This window comes from Agelaius phoeniceus, chromosome 4 (genome assembly GCF_051311805.1).
Source record: "Agelaius phoeniceus isolate bAgePho1 chromosome 4, bAgePho1.hap1, whole genome shotgun sequence".
Classification (NCBI taxonomy): domain Eukaryota; kingdom Metazoa; phylum Chordata; class Aves; order Passeriformes; family Icteridae; genus Agelaius; species Agelaius phoeniceus.
Window position 1 is genome coordinate 46,319,726 of NC_135268.1, and position 25,146 is coordinate 46,344,871.

At 36.2% G+C, this 25,146-nt stretch overlaps 1 protein-coding gene across 1 annotated transcript in view; it reads left to right on the top strand.

The window, feature by feature from the left end:
- Positions 1-25,146, top strand: part of DLC1 (DLC1 Rho GTPase activating protein) — a 215,286-nt gene that overhangs the window by 76,611 nt on the left and 113,529 nt on the right. Inside the window, exon 5 of the mRNA XM_077177496.1 lies at positions 9,086-9,119. Within this exon, the coding sequence (XP_077033611.1) occupies positions 9,086-9,119 (34 nt within the window). The remainder of the gene's footprint in view (positions 1-9,085; positions 9,120-25,146) is intronic.

The window sequence follows — 25,146 nt, forward strand, 5'->3', positions numbered from 1 at the left end:
TATAAACAGTTGAACTAAAATATGGAACTTCTTACTGGAAAACATTTTGATATCAGAATGCAAGCTACAGAAATACAAAGCATGCTAGATCATTTAGAAGAGAAAAGCTTAGTTATAGTAAGAAAAAGGTGTATATGTTCAAAAATAAGATTAATTAACTTTCTTATTTGTAAATCTTACAAAATACTACACTTTTATGCACGAGACATAGAAAAGTCTATCATGACAATCAAAATATTTGCAGAATTGTTTTTTAGGCACTCAAAAGCCCCCAGACATTCCTTTTAATGTTAAAATATTATTGTTCACATTTCAAAGATGAGAAAAATTAGATGTTTGTAAGATTTTTAAGTGGCAAAAAGGATTGTCAGACTCTTGATGTATTGGGGGCAGACCATCGCCAGTAGTCTTGCTTTAAGAAAAGGAATAACTACTCTGCCATCTTACCCATGCAGTGAGCTCATCCTAACTTTACCCTGCAGCATATATAGCTGATAATTAAGGTGTTGAATGGAACCCAGAATCCCCTGCAGTCTGTTGCAAAGCTCCTCCTTCCTCCCAGATTTTACAGTATGTCAGTAGCATGAGCAAAACTTCCCAGATGTATTTCTCTTGGTTTCTGCGGTTTTATGGCAGCAGAGATGCCAGTTTGGCAGACGGTGCCTGAGAATAAAATGGAATGACTGCAGAGATGGAAGACATGTAGGGTGTGTGTTGTCTGGGCTGGGGTCTTTCCATGTAGGTATGTACCAGGTGAGGTTGGTTCAGGCATTACTCAGTTAAACAAGGTGTTAAAAGTCCCTGAAGACATGTAGTAGGACTGATCACATCACAGACATGGAATAGTCATCTCACAGTCGTACTTCCCGCTGAGGAAATTATATGGCAGATGAAACATATATTTCTCTGATTTATTAACTGTATCAGAAGAACCAGGTATTGGGGGCTTTGAGCAGAGGAAATTTGATACTCAGTTTGACCAGAGTTTAGATATTAAAATAGAAATGGCTATAATTGGATTTTTTCTCTCACAGAAAGGAAAGGGGATTCGTTTTTTAGCATACAACCGCTGTGCTGATGAATAATTTGTTTTTCCAAAGAGGATTTTCAAGGGCTTGGGGTATTTTTTAGGGGTTTCATTTTTATATATGGATTTTAAAAAGCTACTTTGCATCCTTTCCACAGGCTCTCTTTGGAGTCAAAGCTCCCATTTCTTTTCAGAAAAATATAGTTTTCATGTTTACTTGTTACATGATTTTGTTTCTTTTTTTCTGTCATTCGGCTGTTTTCATACATTTCTACTTTTCACCCAAAAACTGTGGATTTGATTTACTGACTCTGTTCCCCAAAACCTTGACAAATATTTAAATGTTAACAGAAATGGTATGCAAAGAGCTAAAGAACTCGTTTCATTTCATCTCTTTTTCTCTTGAATGACCTAGAAATATACTGACTTAGTAAGGTCACAGTATTGGTGTTTGGTTATTTTTTAAGCTCATGCTTGTTACATGTGCATGTTGAAGCATGAACAAGCTGAGATTCCAAGAATATGGACAAATATGTAAATAAGGTCCAGGTAACATGTTTTAATTTTTATTCCCCTCCTTTTTACCTCCACCTCCTGCCTGAGATAAAACCCTTTCCATCTTGTGTGCTTCTTGTTCTTGTCATTTTTCTTCTCATTGTAAAAGAAAATAGGGTGGTTTATGTTAATCTACATTTCTCTATCTTTTAGTAAACCAAAAAGAAATATTATTATTATCACATTTATCAGGGTTGGTGATAACTTACTCGCTTATGCTCAGCCCTGCCACTTTGCAAAGTTAGATGTACTTTTTTCCTCAATCAAACACTCTCTTGATGCTCCCAAACCCATCACTGTTTCTGTCAGGCATGCTCCTCCTCTCCTGTCTCTATCATCCCACAATTAGCATCGCATTTTTGTGACTGTGCAGCTTTCTGAGCAAAGAACTGTGAGGCTCTGCAGAAAGTAAAGGTTTCATCATCATAGAAGAAATGTAACTTTTGTAGTAATTTATTCTTTTAGGCCTGAAATAAAGCTCAAGATCAAGAGCTTCCTGAAGGATCTGCTTTAGATCCTTTCCCAGCTGGTCTAACAAAAGTAATATCACTGTGACTGAATACCCATGAGACTGTAAGCATCAAGATTCATTCCAAAACATACATATCATGTTTTAAAAGCTACCTTCCTGGGATTTGCTTTTTTTATTTAGTTAGTTAGAGAACTCCAAACAGTTGTAATAGACTGCTGTAGCTAAAAATGGGAAGAGGCTCTGCAGCTGGGATTATCTGCAGAGATTCAAGAGCTCAAACTCACACAAGATGAATCTCAGTAAATCTCAATAGATGCTGCTCTCCCAGTAGGTGTCAGCTGCTGCAATGCTCTACAACTGATTTTCTTTTGCAGAACTTAAAGCTGAACACAGTGAGGTCTCTTAAATACCAATCCTTCATACATAATATTCCAGAAACTATTGCAGTTATGCCACTAACCTCAGTGATATCTGAATCCAGGAGAAAAACATTAGTGGAATACAAAAAAGTAGATAGCAATCAACCACTGAATTTGGGCTGAGTGTCAGAAAGATTATTAGAATCAGATTGCTCACTTACATTGCTGATGATTTCTACAGCTAAGCTTTTTTCAATTAGCTCATGAAGATGCAGCGTTGGTGTTATAGATTCTGGAACTTGCAGCCACGAGGTGAGCTCCCTCATTTTCATATCTGAACCCTTCAAAATTAGTAAGAGTGACTTGCTTTTATCAGGATGAAGGGCAAAGGACTCCTTTGTTTTCTTTGAGGAGGCTAAGGAAAGACAGGAATTGCAGGATTTTAAATTCTATTTATTCTGCAAGTAGGTGCTCACAGTTGATTTGTGACTTGGACTCATCATGTAACAGATTTTAGCTTCTATCATCACACGATACTATGAATTTTTTATTTATATGAAACATGTTCTAAGGTTGTAAGTATTATACATAAGGGGATGAGTAAAAACTGAAATCACATGGGATTTCTGTCAGCCACATAGAAGCATTCCTCAGACTCCAGGGCTTTAAGACAAAATCACATTTGTAGACATTACATGATGTTGAAGTTAATGTGAAACTTGAGACTCTAAATATCTTTTACTGTTGTCTCATAGAGCTGCATGCCTTCTGGTTCAGTTTTGCCAGTGTTGCAGGGTTTATTGATATGTTTGTTATTGTAAAAGGTTTTATAAGATAAATATTACCCAAGAAGTTACTTGTGAGCTTGGGAAAAAGCTCTCTGTGTAAATGAATCTTAATAGAACAGCTGGTGATTGATGAAAAGCATGAGCACTCTTGGGGCCGCTCCAGTTCTAGACATAGTGTGTCCCATCTCAGCTTTGGTGTTAACATTCAAGTTATGGGTTTTTTTAGGGAAGAGATACCTATGTTTGAGGGAATGGAAGGAAGCACAGATTTTTGTTATTACCAAAAGCTATATAAACATTCCTTAACATTGAGTTAAAATGTAACTGACCCCATTTTCAGGTATTATATGTCCATCCCAGAAATTAGAGGGCAGTTTAAGTGGAAATCAAATTCCTTATTTCATTAACTCCTGTGAAGTTTAACCTTTGCTTTTATTTCAAGTTGTGTCCTTATATATAAAGAACTTGAGGTTTAGCAATTGCTAATTTGAAAAAAAAAATTGTTTCTCACAAAATGTGACAGTAACTCTTGGGCTATTCAGGAATCCCCAGATGTTGCTGTGAAGTCTTTAGTATCCCTATAAAGAAAGAAATTAATTCTTTGTTATGGCCAAACTCTACTTAATCGTCTGGACAAGCTGCAGACAGGCTTTTGGCTTATCTGTCATATGAACCAGCTTCGTGTGGTCCTGGCAGATTTCAGAGCATTGGGAGCTCACCCTGGCCCTGGCAGATTTCAGAGCATTGGGAGCTCACCCTGATCCATGGGAAGTCTATGATAACACCAGACAGAGCACAAGGCAGTTATCCTGCATCGTTGTTCTGTGCTTCCAATCCAGCAAGTCACACTCTGCCAGCTGAATGACAAAGGCAGAGGAAATTATCAGACCACCCCAAATGAAGGCTCTTGGCAATTGCCTCATGGAAGGAGAACTGCCAACCATCCAGCACGAATTAGAAGTGGTCTCTGTGCATGACCTGAGTGGCATAAAGAGGCTCAAGCAAACTGAAATATCTAGGCAGAAGAGGAAGTATAGGGAGACTGGAGGACAACACATGCAGGCAAGCGTACAGCTTTGCACTTCCACTGGAATTGAATTCATAGTGTTGTCATAACCTTAGCTAGACACATCTGAATGTGACATTAATTTCTTTTTAAAAATGAGATAATTGATGCACCTTTATTGCTGGGTGGACTTTAATTTCCTTCCGTTCTACTCTTCTTCAGTAAAATTAAAGACCACAAAGAAAGAACTTGCTAAATTCCTCTTCTAAAGCTATTCCATCCTGAAAGTTGATGGTTTTATTTTTTTCTTACCTCATCCAGATGGAAAAAAAATAAAACTTAGTTTCAAAAACTGACAGTTTAATAAAATGTTTTGTAAATAAGTCTGAATGATAAACTAATCATTACTGGGTTTTTTTCTATAGTGTTGCTACTATTTCTGTTCAATGCAAATACTAAAATATTATGGCACTTTAAATTAAGTAGAATTTTTGATAGGGTTTTCTACGTGCTTACTCTCTTAATCTGATTCATTAGCATGAAAGGCTTTAGTTTCAAAATATCAGAATTTTCCAGTAGAGATACTTATTCAGTGTTTTGGTGTAATGGGGATATATTACTGAGAAAAATTCTGCTTATGGACTGCAGTATTTCCCAATTCCAAAGCATCTGATGACCATGGATTTTTTTTCTTTTGTAAAACAGCCCAGTTAATTTTTAATTGCTACTTATCCAAATTTTAAAAATTGGCATATACCTTCTAAATAAAATAAAATTAAAATTCTATTAATCCAGAACATACTCTGTTTAATGATAAACTGAATAATGCTTAATTTTCTTTTTTCTGTCTGAACATTTTTGACATCCGTTTTCAGCTACAAACTGCATCTTGTTTACTGAAATAGAATTCTCTGTCTGGGGAATGGACATATCAAGAGCAGTCCTGCCAAGAAGGACTTGGGGGTGCTGGTGGGTGAGAGGCTGGACATGACCCGGCCATGGGCACTCACAGCCCAGAGAGCCAAACGTGTCCTGGCTGCATCCAGAGCCCCGTGGGCAGCAGGGGAGGGAGGGAGGGGATTCTGTCCCTCTGCTCTGGTGAGACCCCAGCTGGAGCACTGTGCCCAGCCCTGTGTGTGGTCCCCAGCACAGGAAGCACATGGACCTGCTGGAGCCCAGACCAGGGCCATGATGATGGTGAGAGGGCTGCAGTACCTCCCTGTGAGGAAAGGCTGAGGAAAGGCTGGGATTGGTCAGCATGGAGAAGGCCTCATTGTGGCCTTAAGTACCTAAAGGGGGCTTGTAAGAAAGATTAGGAAAGATAAGGAAAGAAAGATAAGGCTTATAGGAAAGAGGGCACAATTTTTGGCAGGCATTGAAAAGAGGGTGGATTTAAATTAGATATGAGGAAGAATATTTTTAGAATGAGGATGGTGAAATACTGGAGCAGGTTGCCCTGAGAGGTGGTAGATGCCCCATCCCTGGAAACATTCAAGGTCAGGTTGGACTGTGCTCTGAGCAACCTGAGCTAGTTCAAGATGTCCCTGCTCATTGCAGAGGGGTAAAATCTAAATGTCCCTGCTAGCCCAAACAATTCAATAATTCTATAATTCTATAATTCCATAATTCTATAATTCTATAGCATTTTACATATACTTTACAGTCACATTTGCACTCATAGTACATTTTCAGTGACACAGTTGCAATACTGCAAGGATTGCACACAGTGACACACTGCAATACTGCAATACTGCACACAGAAATTTCACATAGTGTTTCAAGTAGGATTTTCATAATTTAAAAATCCGATCCTCTAATTTGGAAGAAAAGGCTGAATATATTTCAGCAGTGGTCTAGTTTTTTCCTCTTTTTCTCTCCTTTTTTTTTGCTTTTCTTTCTTGGTGCTGCTAAGAATGCATACTATTAGAAACATAGAAAGGACCCTGAGTTTGGGAGATGTTTGTTTAAATCTTTGAAGGGTATGTGTCTGTTTTTTACTAAAACACATGTGATCTGATCATACAGAAATTGTTAGTCCAGTTCTTCAGTTCTATGGGGAGAGTGAGAAATAATGTGAAGTTACAGTGAACCCATCTGGTCAAGCAGGAAAATCCGGTTTAATTGCTCTATTGCCAGAAATGTTAAATCACTTCCTGGGAATGCAATTCATTTGGAACATATGGAACTCATTGGAAGGTCTCCAGTGAATTCAAAACTGTACTGAAGATGAGAGCATTTCTCATAAGTAACAATCATGTTTTCCCACTGGGCAGCATGTAAGCAGCATGTGTAGCTGTATTAACAAAAAACTAAACAATAGGAGGACTGTCTGAGATCTTGTTCAACAAGATTTACTCATAGTTTACTTTAAATTTTCAGGAGATGCTATGTCCATTTAGGCTTCTTTCGTTCAGCATTTGAGCAGCAAAAGAATGGCCTGATGAAACTTTTAGCTCATTTTACGTCTTAATTGAGAAGCACTGCACTCTAGAAAACAGATGTTTCAAAGCAATCTACCTCACTCTGACTTTCAATTTTCTGGTACTTAAAGTGCTTCTTCATCCTACTAAACAGAAGTAGAAATTTTGTGACTTCCACATCTGTCCTGAGGCTTGATGATTTTATGTATTTCCTCCAATTAAACCCTGGAAACCTTTAAGACTGCCATTTAATAAATTCATTGAAATGTATATTTCATTGTACATCAACAGGTTTTAATGATCATCAATTACAAATACTGTATATTTCCAGGAAATAAATAGATGTGACCAATGGCATTATTAACAATATCTAAATCTGATATGCCAATATGAAAAATCTACATGTTGATGTGAATGACAATGACAGCATTTTAGGAACAGTTCATTCAGGCTAAAGGCACTGCCAGGGACTCACAGTGCAGTTATAAACATGACCAAAGTCCATTCAAGTCTATCATAAAGCCAGCAGAAAATTATCTTTTTCTTTGTCATTACCATATCCCCATGAAGTCCTGAAACTGCTTCCCCTGAGCTGTTCCTCTTGGCTTTGCATTTAGAGCTTCCAGAGGCTGTCCCCATCAAATTGTTATCTCTTTTCCATGACAAAGCTTATGATTTCAGTGCAGACACTCTTGGTTGCCACATCTTCAGCCACTTCAGTGTTCTCTAAGCTTTTCTGAGAGGAAGCCATCATACCTTTTGTAGCTAACAAAACTCAACAGTAAAGTGTGATGTTAACCTGTTCCCATCTTTCCTCCTTTTGTCCTGACCCTCCCATTTGATTCACACTAATTTTTTCTCTTTCTTTCTTGTGCCATTAAGGGGTTTTTTTCCTGTTTGCTTGCTTCTTTCTCACCTTCTTCTCTTTACAGAGTTCTGTCTTTAGAAATTTCCTTCTTGGACTAATGTGAATAGTGAATCTCAGATTTTCTTACTTATCTTAGCCAGTGAAACCACTTAAGTGTGAAAAGAGAAGAAAAATAAATACTCATTTTCAAAGTTATATGAACATTTTGTAAAAATTCATATATTATACACTTTTTCTTTCTTGAAACTAAGACCTTGATTCACTCTGATTTTATTGTTTCTTTGGCATGTTAATTTTCCTCAGTCTGTGTTTCCTCAGATTTAGTTGCATTACTCATTCTTTTTCTGAACAAATATATGTTTGTAAAATGCAAGGAAAATGCTTTGCCAGGAAGAGAATATTTTTGGTTTGAATAATATTAGTCTGGTTGTGTAATATTTTTGAATGTCAAAATCAACCAACACACATTTAGCCAGACAGAGTACAGGTGAAAGAGAAAAAAAATCACAAAAGGCATATATTAATGTGTAGCATCTAGGACATGTTCTAGTAGAAATTCTGCTGAAATTTGATCCAGAAAGTTGTATGAAGCACTATTGTATATAGCAGGACAAATCAAATGAAATTAAAATTGCGAAGTCTGTTTTGAGAAATTCTATAGCAAGACTGAAGCTGGTTGCTTTATTTCTGTCCATCTCTACTCTTTTCCTTTTTCTTTGAATCTGCAGCAGGAAAATCTGCTGAATAAAGGCTACGATAACATAAGTGGAAAGGAGGTAAAATTGATATGTTAACTCAGTAACTCAGTGTGCAGTTCTGCACACATTGTATACCCAATCCAATTTCTCATCCAAACTTTCTTACCTGTATCCTATATGCACATTTCAAAATTCTTTCTTTTGACATATAATTTTCACTTTATAGTTCATTCAATCTATAATCTCATTTTTTTAGGGAAAATACACTCAGAAAGTTCTTCTATATTAGTCTGAAAGAAAATTATAATATGAAACAAAATTGGCATCAATTGCAAAAAAAGAAGTCTCATACAATTTTCCAAGTCCAGAAACAATTACAGCCAATATGAAAACAATTCTATTACTTGTCTCTGAAAATTTACACAAAAAATAAGAAATTGCCATATTATAGAGCAGCACATATTTAAGCCTACAGAAGAGAAATTTGGCATTTCTGTCAAATCCTCAGCTGCACAGATTTTGTCTTCCTCCCTCAAAATTATGAAGTAATTTCCCAGTGGAATTTTGTGATTGTGTGTTCTTGGGATGATTTTTTCAAAATGTAATCATAAGAATATCTTATTAACTCCATCTCCTCCCTTCTCTCCTAGCCCTTTCTAGTGGTAATTACTTTTACAATAGATTGTAAGACACTCAAATGGGAGCTGTATGTTTCTCTCCAGAATGCTTAGCACGGTGAGACTGCAGTTTTTTCCAGATCTTCTAGACACTCACAAAATTTACCTAAATATTTCATAATGTTTCCCTAATATTATTTCCCTAATATTCCCCCTGGTATTCCCTAAATACTCCTTAATGTTTTTTAATAGTGGTATTTTTTTTTTTCTTTCAGGCTATGCCAGTTATTTCAGAGAAGGAGAAGGCTGGTGAGTAAATATTTACTCATTTTCTCATTTCCTTGTTGTATTTGTTTTTGGAATACCCTGTTACTTAACTAAGTGATAAAAGACAGGCTTCAACTGTGGGCTTTCAAACGTATAGGATTGCAGATTTGACCAATGTCTATGTAAAGGCTATCTGTTGTTTCCTGACTAGGGTAATTTCTCTTTCTAAAATGCAGTCCAGTTTTCTGTGTCATATTAATAAGGATGTTTGAGACTGTCCTACAAAGTTGAATTGCAGCTCCTCCTTACACGTCAGTATTCCTGTAGTTACTAACTTGTTATTTGGTGTTAACAGGTATTATGATTTATTAGATGTCTCAATTAACAAACATGGGTGCAAAAAGGTTTTCTCAAGTCAGTTGAATTTGACTTTTGATTTGGTGTAAGCTTTACTGTCTATATTTATATATGACAAGAAATTTCAGTTACCTGGAGTATTTCACTGGAGATAATAACATTTGTTTTGGCTAAGTACTTCTAGAATATTGAAAAATTGTTTTTCTGTTCTTTTCTGTTACACTATGTACTTTGGTGTTGCTAGGTGAAATCTATTACTGATTGCCTGCTAGACACTGTCAAATTCTTGTGATAAACACTAGGGAACTCAGCACTATTGCTCTCAAGAATCTCTGTTGGTTGCTTGTCTTTTAATTTAATTGATAATTTGCTACTGTGCTTTGAATATAGCCTGAAAAATACCTGAAAATATCCAAATGCTGCATGGCATTCAGATTTATGTCTGATTTTTATTGTTGATGTTTTCTTGTATTACCCTGGTTCAGATTGTTTCTTTTCTTTTGCTTATTAAGGGAGAAGAATAGGTTAAAAATGTTTCAGAGAAAGTCCACAGTAACAGTCAGTGCTGTAAAAGCTATGGAGCTGTCTGCTCAGCATGTTGTTACTTTAGCTGTTGATGTTCAGAAGAAATTCCCAAACTCTGACCCATATTTAATAAGATTTACTTTATAGATTTCATAGGAAGCATTAATTGGTGTTTCTTTTTCTGAGGTTGTAAATTATGTCAAAACATACAAACTGATTATAGTTATATATAACTGACCATACCATTTGTAGCTATTTTCAAATAAAACTCAAAGATCTATGCTTCATCTTTTGGTGTCAAAACTACTATGATATAAGTGTTGGTAATAATATAAAATGAATGTATTTTTTACATAGACTTTATAACCTCTACATATGCATATAAGCATCTCTCTCTTTTCCTTCTTTCTGGTCAGACTCCTGTGCTATGTTTTTTCTGTGGACAGTATTATATTTAATATTAAAAATATTAAGCGGAAGTTCATGCCACATGATGTCAGTTTTTTGACATTTCTGTGCATATGAGCACAAGCTAAACTGAGAATGAAGATATGGTTGCCTTTTAATCAGTTTTGGCTCTCATTTAACTCTACAGCTCAGGAGATCCTGAGATTATGATGGGTTATTTTGCAATATTGAGAATTCATGAGGGAGATGATTATTAAGATCAGGCCTAATCACTTGGTTCTAGGGGCAGGAAGTGTTATTTTAGTTAAGTCCAATTGGATCTTGATTCAGACAGTCAGATCCCATGTTTTGCAAGGTAACTTGCCAGTGTTTGATCATTGCTGCTTTCACTTCACCAGAATGACATTATCTATAGTCATGAATGACAAAAACATACCTAAGGTGTGAAAACCTTCAAAATAATATAACATATTTTCTTGTCTGCTGTAAGAGAACAAAAGAAATACTAATTTTGATATTTATTTGGAAATACCAACAATCTAAAATTTTCTAGTTTATATTACCACAAACAAACTAAAATGTATCACAAAACATTAAAGAACAAAAAGAAGTTTTTTATTTTATTGCTGGGAAAGCTAATAATTTGCAGGTAAAGAGACTAAATGGCATTGTATTACAATTGGATAGAAATGCACTCAGAATTTCTAGCAAAACATCTTTTCTCATTTTGAGAATTTGAACTAATATTCTCTTGTAAGTCCCTCTTTTCTACTTACTACTGTTTGATTCCATCTGGGGCTGGAATAAGTAATACAAGAAAGTAGAAAGGTTGTTATTACAATGTTTCTGGTTTAGAAATTTTATATATACAGAAATAAACCCCTGTTTTAACAAGACTTTTTATTCTGTAGACTCCAGATATCTTGATATTTTCAAATGTTTTTCCTATAGGCAACAAAACATTTAGATTCTTAAATAGACTAAGCTGCCTAAGCAGCTTAGAAGTTCACACATTACTGATAATGTTTATAGCATTTTTTAATCCTTGAAATGAAATATTTTTTCAATTTTATATATTTTCCAACAAGCAGTAAATTTTGACATCAAACGCAAACTCCATAAGATGGAGTACTTATCAAAAAAACCAAAACACACATACCATTTTTAGATTTGGAGCAAAGCCAAACATCTGAAAACATTGTTGCTTTTGTCAATTAATAGCTCAAGAGTTGCATAACAATTTTTTTTCTTTAATAGTGGAAAGTGCCGTAAAACATGCAATTGCAAAGTGCCTTTGGCAAAAATCTATAAATGATCAGTATATTGAGCAGAACATTGGTCATGCCTAAACACCAGCCCAATTGCTTCCACTTGTGTGAATTGGGGCATTGTAAATGATGTACTGTGGCATCAGCTAGGTCTGAGTAATGCATTTTTAAGAAGTCTCAATATTGTTGACATTTCTGGCAATGTTGAAAAAATAAATCTTTCAAAATAATATTTTGAGGTAGAAGTTAAGATCAAGCAGTATGCACAGTCAGAGAAAATGGTGGTTCAAGCCAAGAGATGACTCAGGACAAGTAATGCTGGCACCTACATTAAGAATGCAAGCCAGAAACCAAATTCAAAACACTATTTTTTCAGATTCATCTGTTTTTCTTTTGAGTAAATTACATATTTGCATGCCTTTGCTCACCTTGCTGACTGTTGTGATTTATGTTCTCCAATTCTGTACAAAAACTGTGAAGATATTTGAAGGATGGAGAGTTTAGCACACCTGTCAATAATGTGTCAGAGTTTGTAGTGTTGACTCCATTTATAGTCTAAAAATAATCAGCATCTGAACCTTTGGTTCACATGACTGTAAATCAGCATCTGTTTTACTGATGTGATTCACATATGAGACTTCATGAATGGTATCAGTTAACTCTCCTCTAACTGCAGGCTTGAGACAGCTCCTGACACACATACCAATATTCAGTACAATGAATCCACTGTGAGCTTCCTAATTCAGGGCTAACTTCTGTTTCTGGAGTAGTGTTCCCAAAGCAAAGGTGAAATGACTTTAAGCCAATATTAGAATTATTGCCTAAGCCTCTTTGTGTACCTGATTCATGCTTTCCCAATTTATCCTCAAATATTTGTAGGGAATAGTGAACTCTGTGGCTTAGAAACATTGCTACAACAGTGGGAGAGGCAGAGCAAATATCCACACCTGGTCACAGACTAGCACAGCTTATTTCTCTTGAGGTGATGGAGCTATGTGCTATCAATAAACAGGGCAGAAGGTTTAGTCTAGCCCTAAGCAAATTTTAACTAAATATTAACACCATTGGTCCATAATGTTCAGCATTATAATAAATGTTTTTTTAAGTGAGAATAGGAATTGAACATGCTTTTGAGTTTTCATGACTCTATCAAAATATTCCCTTGTGCTTTAAAATATACTGTGGGAAAAGTGCACAGCCTTTTTGGGTAAATCTCAGTATTCTCTCTAACTATCAAGTTAGAGAGATCTACTTCAGCACAAATAAAAGTGTCAGACCATGATATGTAGTACAACAGATTTGATAGCCCATTTCTCACTGTGTTTTGATGATCAGCAAGACAAGAAGAGGATAAAACATGAAGCACAGTAAAAAATAGCAGCATCAGTAGATCTCTTGCCAGCATACAGTTCTTGAAAGCTCCCCAGTGTCAGTATTAAAATATGGGCCTAGCAGTGAACAACTCTTTCTTTTTTTTTTTTTTCCTTGCATCTATTCTAGATTTCTGGCAAAGACACTATTTAATGAAGTACAGGTTCTATTCTCCTTTGGTGTTAATTTTCCTGGTTGTCTTTTGATTCAGAAGGAAGATAATACAGAGATGATTAAAGAGGCCTTAATGAGAGGGTTTTTCCTCTCACAGGCTCTTAGTGTCAGTGTCAGGCAGCAGAGGACACTGGGTGCCCAGCCCCATGGTGAGATGAGCTGCAGAACAGGAGGTGATGGAGTGATGACAAGGTGGGTCGGCTGTCTGTGAGAACTCACAGCAGGAGGACCTGGAAAATCCAGTACCACGGGTTCACTATCATGTAACCAGGCACATAAAAGACCAAATGCTTGGCTCATTAGGTAGAGGTCTTTTCATTCCATTTCATTTAACTGCAGTTCTAATCAAAAGGAAAAAAAAAATTAAATCTTCACTAGATTTTACAAACTTATCCTAGATCCAGAGAAAGCAATTCTTTCTGCAGTATTTCTGAGCAGTATTCACTAGATGCTCTGTTTTCATTAAGTCATTAAGAGCTCATGCATATAATAAACTGTTTTGAACCTAGAGCAAACATTACAAAATTCAATTTGGCTACAAGATATCAATTTCTAAATAAACTGGATAGATATACAAGGTAATTGGCACAGTTACTAGTTTTCTGGCTGCCTTACAATAACTCTAGCCAGTATTGTAAAATAAACTAGGCAAAATGAATTATTAATTGTTCCATTTAGCAAGTGTTTTATCTGGTTTTAGAACAGTCTTACTAGAGTTTTTGTGAGACCTTAGTATGAAGTACTAGCTTCTAGTTAGGTAATCCTTTTTTATTGTCAATGTTGCAACAGTTTTAAAATTTGGTGTTTGTTTTCTAAATAACAATGTCAGGGGAGCACTCATACTTCAATCTGTCATACTGAAAAACAGTTATAGAAGCTCTGCTAGAAAATGCATGGATGGCTGCCAAACACTAATAGATGTTAATAGATATATTTTTATTCCATTGCTATGCATTTTATTACTAGAAAAAATGATGATGCCAATAGATACTGAAAGCTGACCTTTCATGCTAATTTTCCTAATAATTTTTGGTTCTTTGGTTTTCTTTATTTTTTCCTAGATGCAGTAAAATAGCTGATGTCAGGATTTTTGGTATTTGATTTTTAGTGGTTTATTAACCACACACTAGTGTAGTTGTTCTTCTGAATAAATTACTTCACTTTTAAAAGTCATACCATATGAACTGCCATGTGGACATAAACATACAAACTTCAAAATCCACATAGAACTGTGCGAAGCCAAAGGTGCTGTTGCAATTTTCTTTATGTTTTGGAGGAACCAGGAGGTCCTAGGACTGCAGTTTTCATATAAAGCCTTTAAACCATGCTAAATGCACTAGAAGCAGGATGATGCCTAAAACTCCTCATGGTTGCCTCTAGTATATCACTTTTGCTAGTCTTAAAGACTGTGGGTTAGGGCCAAGTAGTGTGAATGTGGTCTGAGGGAGCCAGTGATAAGAAGGCTGTGCACCATTGGAGAACACACAAAAGTTCAGGTACCAGCCTGGACAGGAAAACAGGTGTTTTGTGGAAGGCTAAAACTATTTCCATTAAAAAATTTTATAATGATTAAGTACATCTGCAGTATCTGGGAACTAGCAGAACCTGTTGTGCATAAAATTCCTTAGTAAGCTTCTATTTTCTTTTCCCACCTGCTTTGTGGAGAAAGTATGGGCCATTAGTATGGACCTGCATTTACATTTTTTGGAAGAGCTTCTTAAGTCAAAATATGCTGTTGCTATCTTCAAAGAAGCTTAGTTTTTTCATATCTTTAATATAAACTCATTTACTTACATCTTTAAATGCTTAGAAAAAGAAGCTTAACTGAATTATTTCTGGCTAGTAACAAGACTAGGCTATTATTTTTACATTGTATTATACATACATATATTTTATCATATTCTTAAGAGGTTTTTTAGGTATAATAACTTTCCAGGCTCTTTGATGATTTCATTAATTGTGGAAACAACTTTAAATATTTATTTGATAAATATTCATATGTCCTTTTTCATTTTAGAGGAGAGAAGCTGTGCCCAAGTGTCTTATATTCCTGTGCTGAGCAATCAAATCTTGATTTCTCTGCCAGTTTAATGTATTTTCTTAAGTAACAAAATTACCTTATTCAAATCAAGATAGTTCCCTGATAGGAATAAAACTTTATATAATACCAGCTGAATGATTACTGCTCCCAGCTATCATGCTAAACCTTTCAATCCAATGTGTTTCTAAGGCAACATGTGCTTCCCTATTTAATACAAGTAGTTTTTATCACAGAAATTACGTGACTATAAAAAACTCCAAGAATTAGCATTATTTTAAAGATATTTGATATTAATAATATTTAATCACAGGTTGATATATTGTAAGAACAGACTTCATCACCTATTAGTGAAGCACAGTTAAACAAAGAATAACTCTCTTCAAGGAGTTATTCAAAGAATAACTCTCTTTGGATATTCTTTCTTCAACTGTCTGTTCAAGCAGGCCAGCCCTGAGTTCAGACCAGATTGCTCAAGTCTTAGTCCAGTCCAGCTTTGAACACTTCCAAGAAGAGAGCCTGTGCAACCTCTGTAGGCTATGTGCTCCTCTGCTGTCTTGTCTTCACCGAGGAGTCATTCTTCTAATGTCCAGCCTGGTCCTTCCTGGTTTCAGCTTATGCCTCTTGTCTCCTCTGTTGTCATCCTCACATGCACAATATGAAGAGCCCAGCTCCATCTGCTTGTTGCCTACTGTCAAGTCCTGGGGAGCTGCTGGTAGGACCCCAAAAGCCATCTCTGCAGGCTGAACAAGTCCTGCAGCCTTAGCTCATGGGCCGAGCGATCCAGACCCTGACCTGCTTGGTGGCTGTCCCCTGCATGTCCCTTTTATCAATGTCCTTCTTGTGTTGGGAGGATCCTGAAACTGGACTCACTGTTACAGGTGGGGTCTCACAAGCACTGCACAGAGAGGGATAATCCCTTCCCTGCACCTACAAGCCATGCTTTTATTGATCCATCCCAGGCTGCTGCCAGCTCGTTTTACTGCCAGGGCACACTGCCGGCTCATGCAAGCTCAATGTCTGCCAACACCCCAGGGCCTTTTCCATAGAGCTGCTCTCCAGCCAGTTTTTATCATTTATTTATCCACCCTTACAGACTGTAAAATCCCAACTTACAAAATAAAAATATTGTGGAAATTGTGCTCTTTGTTGTCAAAACAGAAAATAGAGCAGGAGACCCACAAATTTGTTACTTGCAGCAAATTCAATTTTGTATTACATTATAAGTAATTATAATATGTTCAGATTTTAGAACACCATCAAACAGATTGTAAACTGGTACTCAGTATATTCTGGCTAGTGTCATATAATTAATTTTAATCAAGTAGCTTCTCAGTATAAAGTTAGGTATCAGTTTCACAGTGACTCGGTAGAATTTATATTACCCAGGCCACATTGTAGTCTCTTTTTGACTTGGACATCAGAAACATTCTAAAAGAGGTAGTCCCTGACCAAAAATAGCTTTTAAATCAAACATGATCAAGTTGTTCTTTCTTCCCTTTTTTGGCTATAAAAAGTGTAACAGAGAATGCTGATAACCAATTAATCAAGTTATTTCTAGGCTAATTTTCTTCAGACTGAGTTCATGGCAAAGACATGTGTTGATTCAAATGAACTATAAACTAGTTCACTTGGTCCTAATTAATTCTGACATGCAGTCATTAGGTCGTGGTTTCTAAAGTAATGATGTGACTGTTGATTTGGAAATCAGGTGATGGTCTTTCTTTTTCAGTGTCCTAAAACAGAGGCAGTTTCTGAAAAGATGAGATGCCAACAGCCAAATCTTAAAATTAACTTTTGACTAAATTTTAATAGTTATTCAGGTACCTGAATATGAAAAACAAGCTGCTAATTTTGCAACAATTTCTTGTCAAGGTTACTTCTGGCAGTAAAGTCTGCATGAGGCACAAAATAATGATGACACCTAGTCATTTCTGAAAAATGTAAGATGCTCTTCTTTGCTTCTTTGGATTCCTAGACAACATTCAAAACATCTGGAATATATTATGCTCCTGTGTTCATATTTGAAAGTAGGACTTGAACTGCTGAATTGTTTCAGAGTTGTTGAAGATGAACAAAAAAAAATTTGAACAATTTTAAACCACGTTTAATATGAAGAACTTAAAGTACTTAAAATTAATTTTTACAAGATAACTTCTTTTTTTGTGTGATAAAAAATAAGGGAAAGAAATGGTTTCAGTTCCAAACACTGGAACATGAGCTTGTTTTTTGTTCCTTATACCCTTGAGGTACTTAAATGCTCACTTTACTAGAATAAAAAGTCACTATTCAAAAATTCTCAGGGAAAAGAGGGAGGTTTTGATGTCTGATGAGAAGGCATGATTATTTATCTGTGATTCTGTGACATGATTATTTACATTTCTTTAAGGACATGCTGAAAACTCAGGTGAGAGACACCCAAAAGCACACTTTGGACAAGGCACACCTGGAGGCAAAGTGAATTCCTGATGCAGAACCATCCTTGCCAGGACAATTGTAGGTCTGGATGTAACTGCAGTCTCACAGGTGCCTCAGACTGGGGTTTCTTTTTTCCTTGATGGAAATGTCAACCTGTGCTCTGTCTTCTGCTATAAAAATTCATGTTTGAGAGAATTGTGGCTTCTGCCCATAGTGTGTTCAGCCTGAGCAGCTAGACCTTTTATTATCTATAAACTGAAAGGTACCAACTACACTGACAAGAAGTGTTTTTCATCATCCTGAAGATTTTAAATAGCTTGTAATATCTAGTCATCAACTTAAACCATTTTTTCAAATCTTCTCCCCAAACACTCTTGTAAAATTAGATTGCTTTTGCACATATCAGGAAATGGCAATTGAATGAAATGTTGGTTCTCTAATATGTGATAGATTCCTATGGTCTTTAAAATGCACCAGTGTACAATTCTTATATGCAAAGTCAGTCACTTGCCTCATGCTTTATTACCTCTGTCAGTCTACCTCTGTGTTAATTTTGATTGTTAGTGAATTTCCCCTCCATGACTTTTTAGGAAAGAATCAGATTACTTGAAGTGGTTGCTTAATTTATAAGTATTACAAATCAAGAAGTAACTGGAAAAAAAAAGTTTATTGATAGATAAAATTGCCAAATGGTTTCTAAACTATAAATCTACAAGGAGTTATTCCTGCAGATGATCATTCTAATCACATGAGTTTGGACTAAGCTTGGAAGCAGAGATTTGCTAAATCCCAGTCTAAAATGATTTTTCTGAAAGTTTCTCCATGTGAATATTCTCTTTAATTCAATTGTTAGGTCATTAATTTATATCCCAGCCAATTCTGGATTGAGTTGCACCTGCTGCAGTATGTTGGCCTAAAAGAAAGGAAATATTTGGTAACCAGTTTCAGAGTGTTAGCCAGGTATATCACATGTTAGTAGCTGCCTATGAGCAGAATTGAAAGGCAGAGAGGAAAGTAACCATGGATTTTAATACATATCAAAATACAGGCTTGAAATTAGAGAAGAACAGTTGAAATATCTGTTAAAAGGCAAGGAAAAGAATTGAATAAGCCATGACACCTTCTAGGCAGGTGTCTAATTTACAGAGTTATCCTGGAACATGTTTTCAAATTGCACATAAGAAAAAGACTGAGATTTTAGTCAAGAATTCACCTATCAATTGGTTAGCATAGAAGACTGTTTACAGAACAATCCATCAATACACCAGAAATATTTTTCTCATGTAGTTACCATGGGAGGCTCTCAAAACAGGGATGAAGCCACAGAATGCTCAGAGAATGCCAAGGCTTTGTTTTGGTGGTATATCTCACATTAAGTCTGTGAGTGGGATAACATTTTTTGTGTCAGCACAAGTGTGCCTTCAGCAAATGTCTGCGCCGCATTTGTAACCCATGTACCTGGTCTGGTACAACTGTAGCATGTGTATCAGGTTAATCGATTTTATCAGCTATAAATTCATCACTGTCAGTGAATTTGTGACAGGAAAATCCAAGCTATATAGTTTTCTTAAAATTTCCTTCTTTCCCCCTTCTAGAAGATCTCAGACTAGTCCTTTTCATACAGAATGCCCTTAGGACTTAAGTCTGGCCCTGTGTTTTGAGCCATGGATCCAGCCTAGCATTTGTAGGAAAATGTCTTTTAGCAGTCATTCAATGGGCTGTTGCAGGATCAGACAGTAACAATGGATGATGAAGAAGACACTGTTCCTGGCAAACTAGAGTAGGATTTTCTTCTCCAAGCTTGGAAGTAGGACTGGCTTTTTTCAGTCACAGATTTAATACCTGCTGTTCCTTTCAACAGTTAGTTTTTTGCACCTCATCTTTTTTTGTCTCCCAGTATAATAGATGTCCATGTTTTATCACTCTGTGTCAATAAACATTTGAATTTTATGTGCAATTGCTTGTCTCTTCCTATAAAAGAATGAGAGAACATCAAACAGAGGTGGCAGATTCAAAACAAACAGGGGGAGGCAATCTAGAACTGAGCTGTGGAGCCCCTCACCTCAGTAGATTGCAGATGCTAAAGTTGTACACAGCTTTAGAAAATTGCTAAACAAACTAATAACAGAGAAATTAATTCATATAACCCTTTCTTCAATAAAATTAATAAAAGTTCTTACCAATGACTTTTGCAAGACTTAGCCAAATCATATCCCTCTATATACCAAACCAAAACTCGCCTGGAATGCCAAATTAGTAAGGTAATATAGTCTCTAAGTATTGAGTTTGATTTTAATGAGTCAAAACTGGTATTTTGTAGTAAAAGTATACTGAATATTCAGTCCTAATATGTACATTTAATATACTTTTATTGCATGAGTGTTTCTTTGTTTTGTAAGAGGCATGGTTTTCCCCCAGGAAACAGTACTGATTATCCATCATCAAATTAAGAATACTCTATAACTTATGCAGCAACAGCAAAAGACGTCTACATGTTAGGAAACTTTCTATCAAAAGCAAGAAGGATCTTAAAATTTGCAGAAAACCAACCAATGATCAGAATAAAGTAAGTCAATGCAATTCTTCACCTTAGTAAATAGCAAAGAGAAAAATATGAGTGCATGTCGTAAGAATATAAAAACACAAACATAACCAAAGAGCATACTAAAAACTGTAAAGACATACATGTTACAGTTGTCATCAAAACTTGGCATCATTTTGTCTTTAATGAGGAAATGGACATTGGAAAACCAACCAATAAAGTTTCAATCTAAGAAGTTGCTACATGTATTAACTTTTGCAACACATTTCAAAGGCATTTCCAAAGAGGCAATGTATGCCACATTAGGCAAACTAAGATGAATAAGAAACAGACGTCTTTTCATAAAGCAAATCTAGATAATAATCTTCAGCAAAGTAAATTGCATTTATTTCTATTAAAAGACTGAGAGATAAGAAATGAGCCATGTTTTGGTTTTGTTTTTTTTTTTTTTTCTCAAAATAATCATTATAGCTTAAGTAAGTTAAGCTAACTCTACTGATCCATAGAAAAAATTCCACATCTGGAAAATCTTTGCTTCATCTGTGTTGGGGTTTCATGCTTTTTGGTGCTTTGTTCAACAGTTCCCATGACTCTAACTTAAACCTCTCCCTTGGGAGCATTCCAATTCCAATGGAAGAGCATTCCAATTCACTTAAAGATATAGTGACCATTTCATTCACTTAAAGATATAGTGATCATTTCATTTCCTGTTGTTTAAGCTTCCTTACCTGTTTCCCTAAACAAAGCAAAATCAATCCTCAAAAATAAAGCAACTAAAAAAAACCAAAAAGACAATATGTCTTTGTAGTATGCTGCAGTATGGACAGTTATTTTAATAGATTGAAGTGAGAACAAAAATTGTAATTGTGAAAGATAACACAAAGGTACATTTTTTTTATTGTAGACTTCTAGCTGTTTTTAGCAAATAGAAGTAAGTTTAGACACACTCCAGCACCAAAATCCTCTATTTGCCATGAAGCAATCACAAGCAGCACTGCTGAAAATCTGAATTAAGTATCCACCAAATGCACACAGTGCAGGCAACCAGAAAATAATTGCCTCCTGTATTCCCTTCTGGCTCTTTCCTGTATAGTGCTACACAATTGCTTATGAGTACTGTTTGCCTCTCTATTTAGAAATCCAGGAGATAGATTTAGAAATATAATTATGACAGAAACAAAGTAGCACAACCAAAGTACTTCCATAATTGGGATTTTTTTCTCTCTTAAAGGAGCTGTGGGCTGAGTCACAAAGGTTTTTTTCATTGTCAGAAGAAGATATGGGCTAAATATCAAAATAATTTGAAGTGCACACATCCAGTCACTAAGGCGTAAAGGGCACCTGTTTCAAGAACACAGTCACACAGCAGCATCTGAAAAAACAAATTAAACAAGAGAAGAACTCAAGTACCAGCACAGAGTTGTCACAATTCTTTAATTATTCTTCCTGCTTGAGTTTTGGCCCATGTCATCCAGTAGTTTTCTAGAAAAGACCCATGAATTCTTGGAAGATAAGAAGATCCAGGGAGTGTTTGAAACCAGAAGTGGTAGGAGATTCACACTTACTGTCACTGAGTGGTCTTGATCAAAAAGGTCAAAGAGATCAATTCATTCTGACATCCTTTGTCTACCCCAGACTTCTCCAGGTTTAGTCCTTTCTTAGAGGATTCAAATCAAAATTTAGGAGCAAATCCTTCTCTCAGTGTAAAGATCTTTAGCCTCTTGTAATTCATGGAAAATACACCTCAGTGAGATTCTAGCATAAGAACTTGAACCACTGCTTTCACCTACCTCTGCTCTCCATTTTCTCTCCTTCCAAAAAACTACCTTCAAGATTTTATGTTTGAACTTCTGCTGCAAAGGAGATTGGAGAAAATAGTTTTTTTTTCTTTATAGACAACTGGATCTGATAACTGCACTTTTGCCTTTTAATTGTTTACCTATCATGCAACAGTTACTAGTTCAGGAGGGAAAAAAAAGAAAAACCAGTGAAAATAAGCTATATTGCTGCTCTGTTACAAGTACCTGGAAAGTGGGGCACAAATGATTTTCAGCTGCTTGTCTAAATGGCAGGGCAAGGTAATCCCTGGCATAACTGTAAAGAAAGGTTTAGCTGACAGTGAGCTGGTAGGCATTAACAGCTGTCCCAGATTCTGCTCCCTGTAGAGCAGCTTTTTGTACCCAAGCTTGCTGCTCCAACACTCCCCCTCCTCTGGGACAAACCTGTGCAATGGGCAGAGTCGTGCTGAGCTGTGCTTAGCCCTGCATACTCATCTATCACTCCCAAACCATGCTGAGTTATTGGAAGGGGTAAGTGGAAGTCACTGTAGCCATAATTATACCTTGCATGCAAATTGTTATCTGCATGAATGCTCACTCTATCAGCAACCTAACAACAAATTGATGAAACTTGAGAAAGCCTTACATGTGTGTGACAGAGAATAAAGAAGCTCAGGTACAGGGCTCCACATTAATTCAGTAGAAAACCACCCCACTTTTAACATCCTGGCCCTATTAACATTGAGGAAGCATTGCCTTGCCAACGGCCTCACACAGCAGGAGTCAGGGTGGAATTTGCTTTTATTTCTAATGGACCTTTGAATGGCAGATCTCACTGATAAGAAGCAGAAGATTTCACTGATTCAGTCAAGTGACTTGTCAAGTGAACTCAAAAGCATATTACTTTCCTGAGCTTGCAGCAATTAGACACTCATCCATTCATAGAACAGTCCTTAAAGAAGCAAGGAAAGTGTGCTGTGTTCTGTGGTTTATGCTATAAATAGTAAAAATTTTGAAGCAAGTTACCTTGATCAAGAAAAAGTTAATTTATATTCCCAGACATTAGAAATATCCCTATGCTAACACAGAGACCATCAGCTGACCCTGTATAACTGTCACTGAGGGATAAAATAACTTCAGAGGAGCACTTAAGACCAAACTGACATTTAAAAGCTGCCAAAATTTAAATTAAGGTTTATTCCTGAAGAGCATCCAAGTAGATTATGGTAAGAAAATCAAAGAGGCATATTTCTGCTCTTCAGTTACATTTGAAAATAGGTATACCATTATGATTAAACTAGCATCATTTCTGTAATATCCAATTATCTTTACCTGATTTTGAAAATGCAATACAGTATTTCTTCTTTCCTAGTAGTGTGTGTCCTTTCAGGGTTAGATATCAAAGGATAGACACTACTTTGTAGCTTAGGCTGAAGTGCTTCATGTTGAGAGCAGTATTAATTCATGAAGGAATGAGCTAAACCTTGTAGGTCACTAATTCATTTTTATTGAGACTTGGTTACATTTCCTATGCACCCTTCTAATTTATTCTGGACATTTTGGGACTTTTTGGATTTAACACCCAAAGGCATTTCATGAAAAATAGGGACTTTGTTCCCAATTTCCACAATCAGGATTGAGCTGGACTCCTGTTCACAGGCCCTTCAACTGTATGCTCCTCTCCAAGCCATTCTGTCTTCATTGTCTTGCCCCAAACATCTCCTGATGGATTTTCCCAAGGAAGGTCTGTGCTGTTTCCAGACTCCAGTTCCAAAGCTGACCCCAACAAGCTTGCCAGACCTCTGACTGTGAACTCACATCTTCATTCTAAGGGACAGTTAATTCTTCTAGGCTAGCTAAAGTTTTTACCTGAACCAACCAGTTTTTCATAGCGTGTCCAGTATTTTTAATAACATTCTTTTTTGTTAGCTTACACAGAAACAAAAATAACAAACCCAGCATTCTTTTTCTTGAATCACTTTCCTTACTTTTGTGATATATACTTCTGGCTTAACTCCAGTCATCTTGAATAGCTCAGGATCTTACTGTAAGTCATGTTGTGGCACTTGAATAGGGCAGTTTTTCCAGCTCATTTTTCAGAGCATTTTCATATTCACTAGCACAATCATCAGAAAGCAATGACTCAGTCTATGATAAACTGTCAAAGTAAGTTTGTCTCTACCATCTACTGCTAAAGTTTTCTTGACAACTATTCAACAATTCATTTCATTCATAGTTTCTCTTTGATAAGTTTCCATTCCTTCAAGCCTTTTCTTCAGAGCTAGGAAAGAGATCTAGTTCCCCTGGGGCTATTTGTCATAAAGTCTTCACCCAGCAAGAGCTGACCAGAAAGCACACTTAGAGTCTGAACCAGAGCCTGGAATGAAACTTCCTCATTCAGTAGCACCTACAAAGGCTCACAAGCATGTTCCTCTGTTAGCATAAATAGCAAACAATAGTCTACTGATTCTCATAAAGTGGATGTCTTGTATCCCTTGTCTACCTTTCCTCTATGCATTTTTTCATGGTTCTTTTAGAGTGTTCATTCAACAGGCAACCAGGTGAGCACACTTAATTATCTCATATTTCATATGGAATAGCTCACCAGTTGGAGAACATGCAGCTCTTCAAGGGAAGTTGAATACTTTTCTCCACATTCTTGCAATGTCTATACTTCATTTTTCATCTCTTGGTGTTACAGCAATCAGCTGTAGTATGTTCAGTCACCACTAGGAAGTCTATCTACCTTAAATGTTGAGATAGGCATCCCTAAAAGTTGTCCTAATTGTTTAGCTACGTATCTCAATGTGGATTTGTGTTCAACTGCATGCTGTCAGTTTTTAAATGGAATTTATAGTCTGGCTCACAGTTCAAGCAATAATTCCTGGGTTTCATTATGCATGAATCTGCAATGTTTGCAAAATAAATATATCCCTCTTCATGTATTCAGTGGGCCAGACTGTGATTCACCTGAGCACAAATAGATTGAAAGTTGTAACTGCCTGAAAGAGAGCTTTGTTTTGAAGGTGAGTCACAGTGTTGCATCCCCAACTTTATTTCACTGCCTTCTAAGTTCAGGAATTCAACCATTTGCTGTAAACTGGATCATTGAAATGATTCATATTAGGTCTATTTTTTAGCCTATGTTGTTTTAATGAGCTGACTTTCAGCAAGCTGTGCAAACATTTGC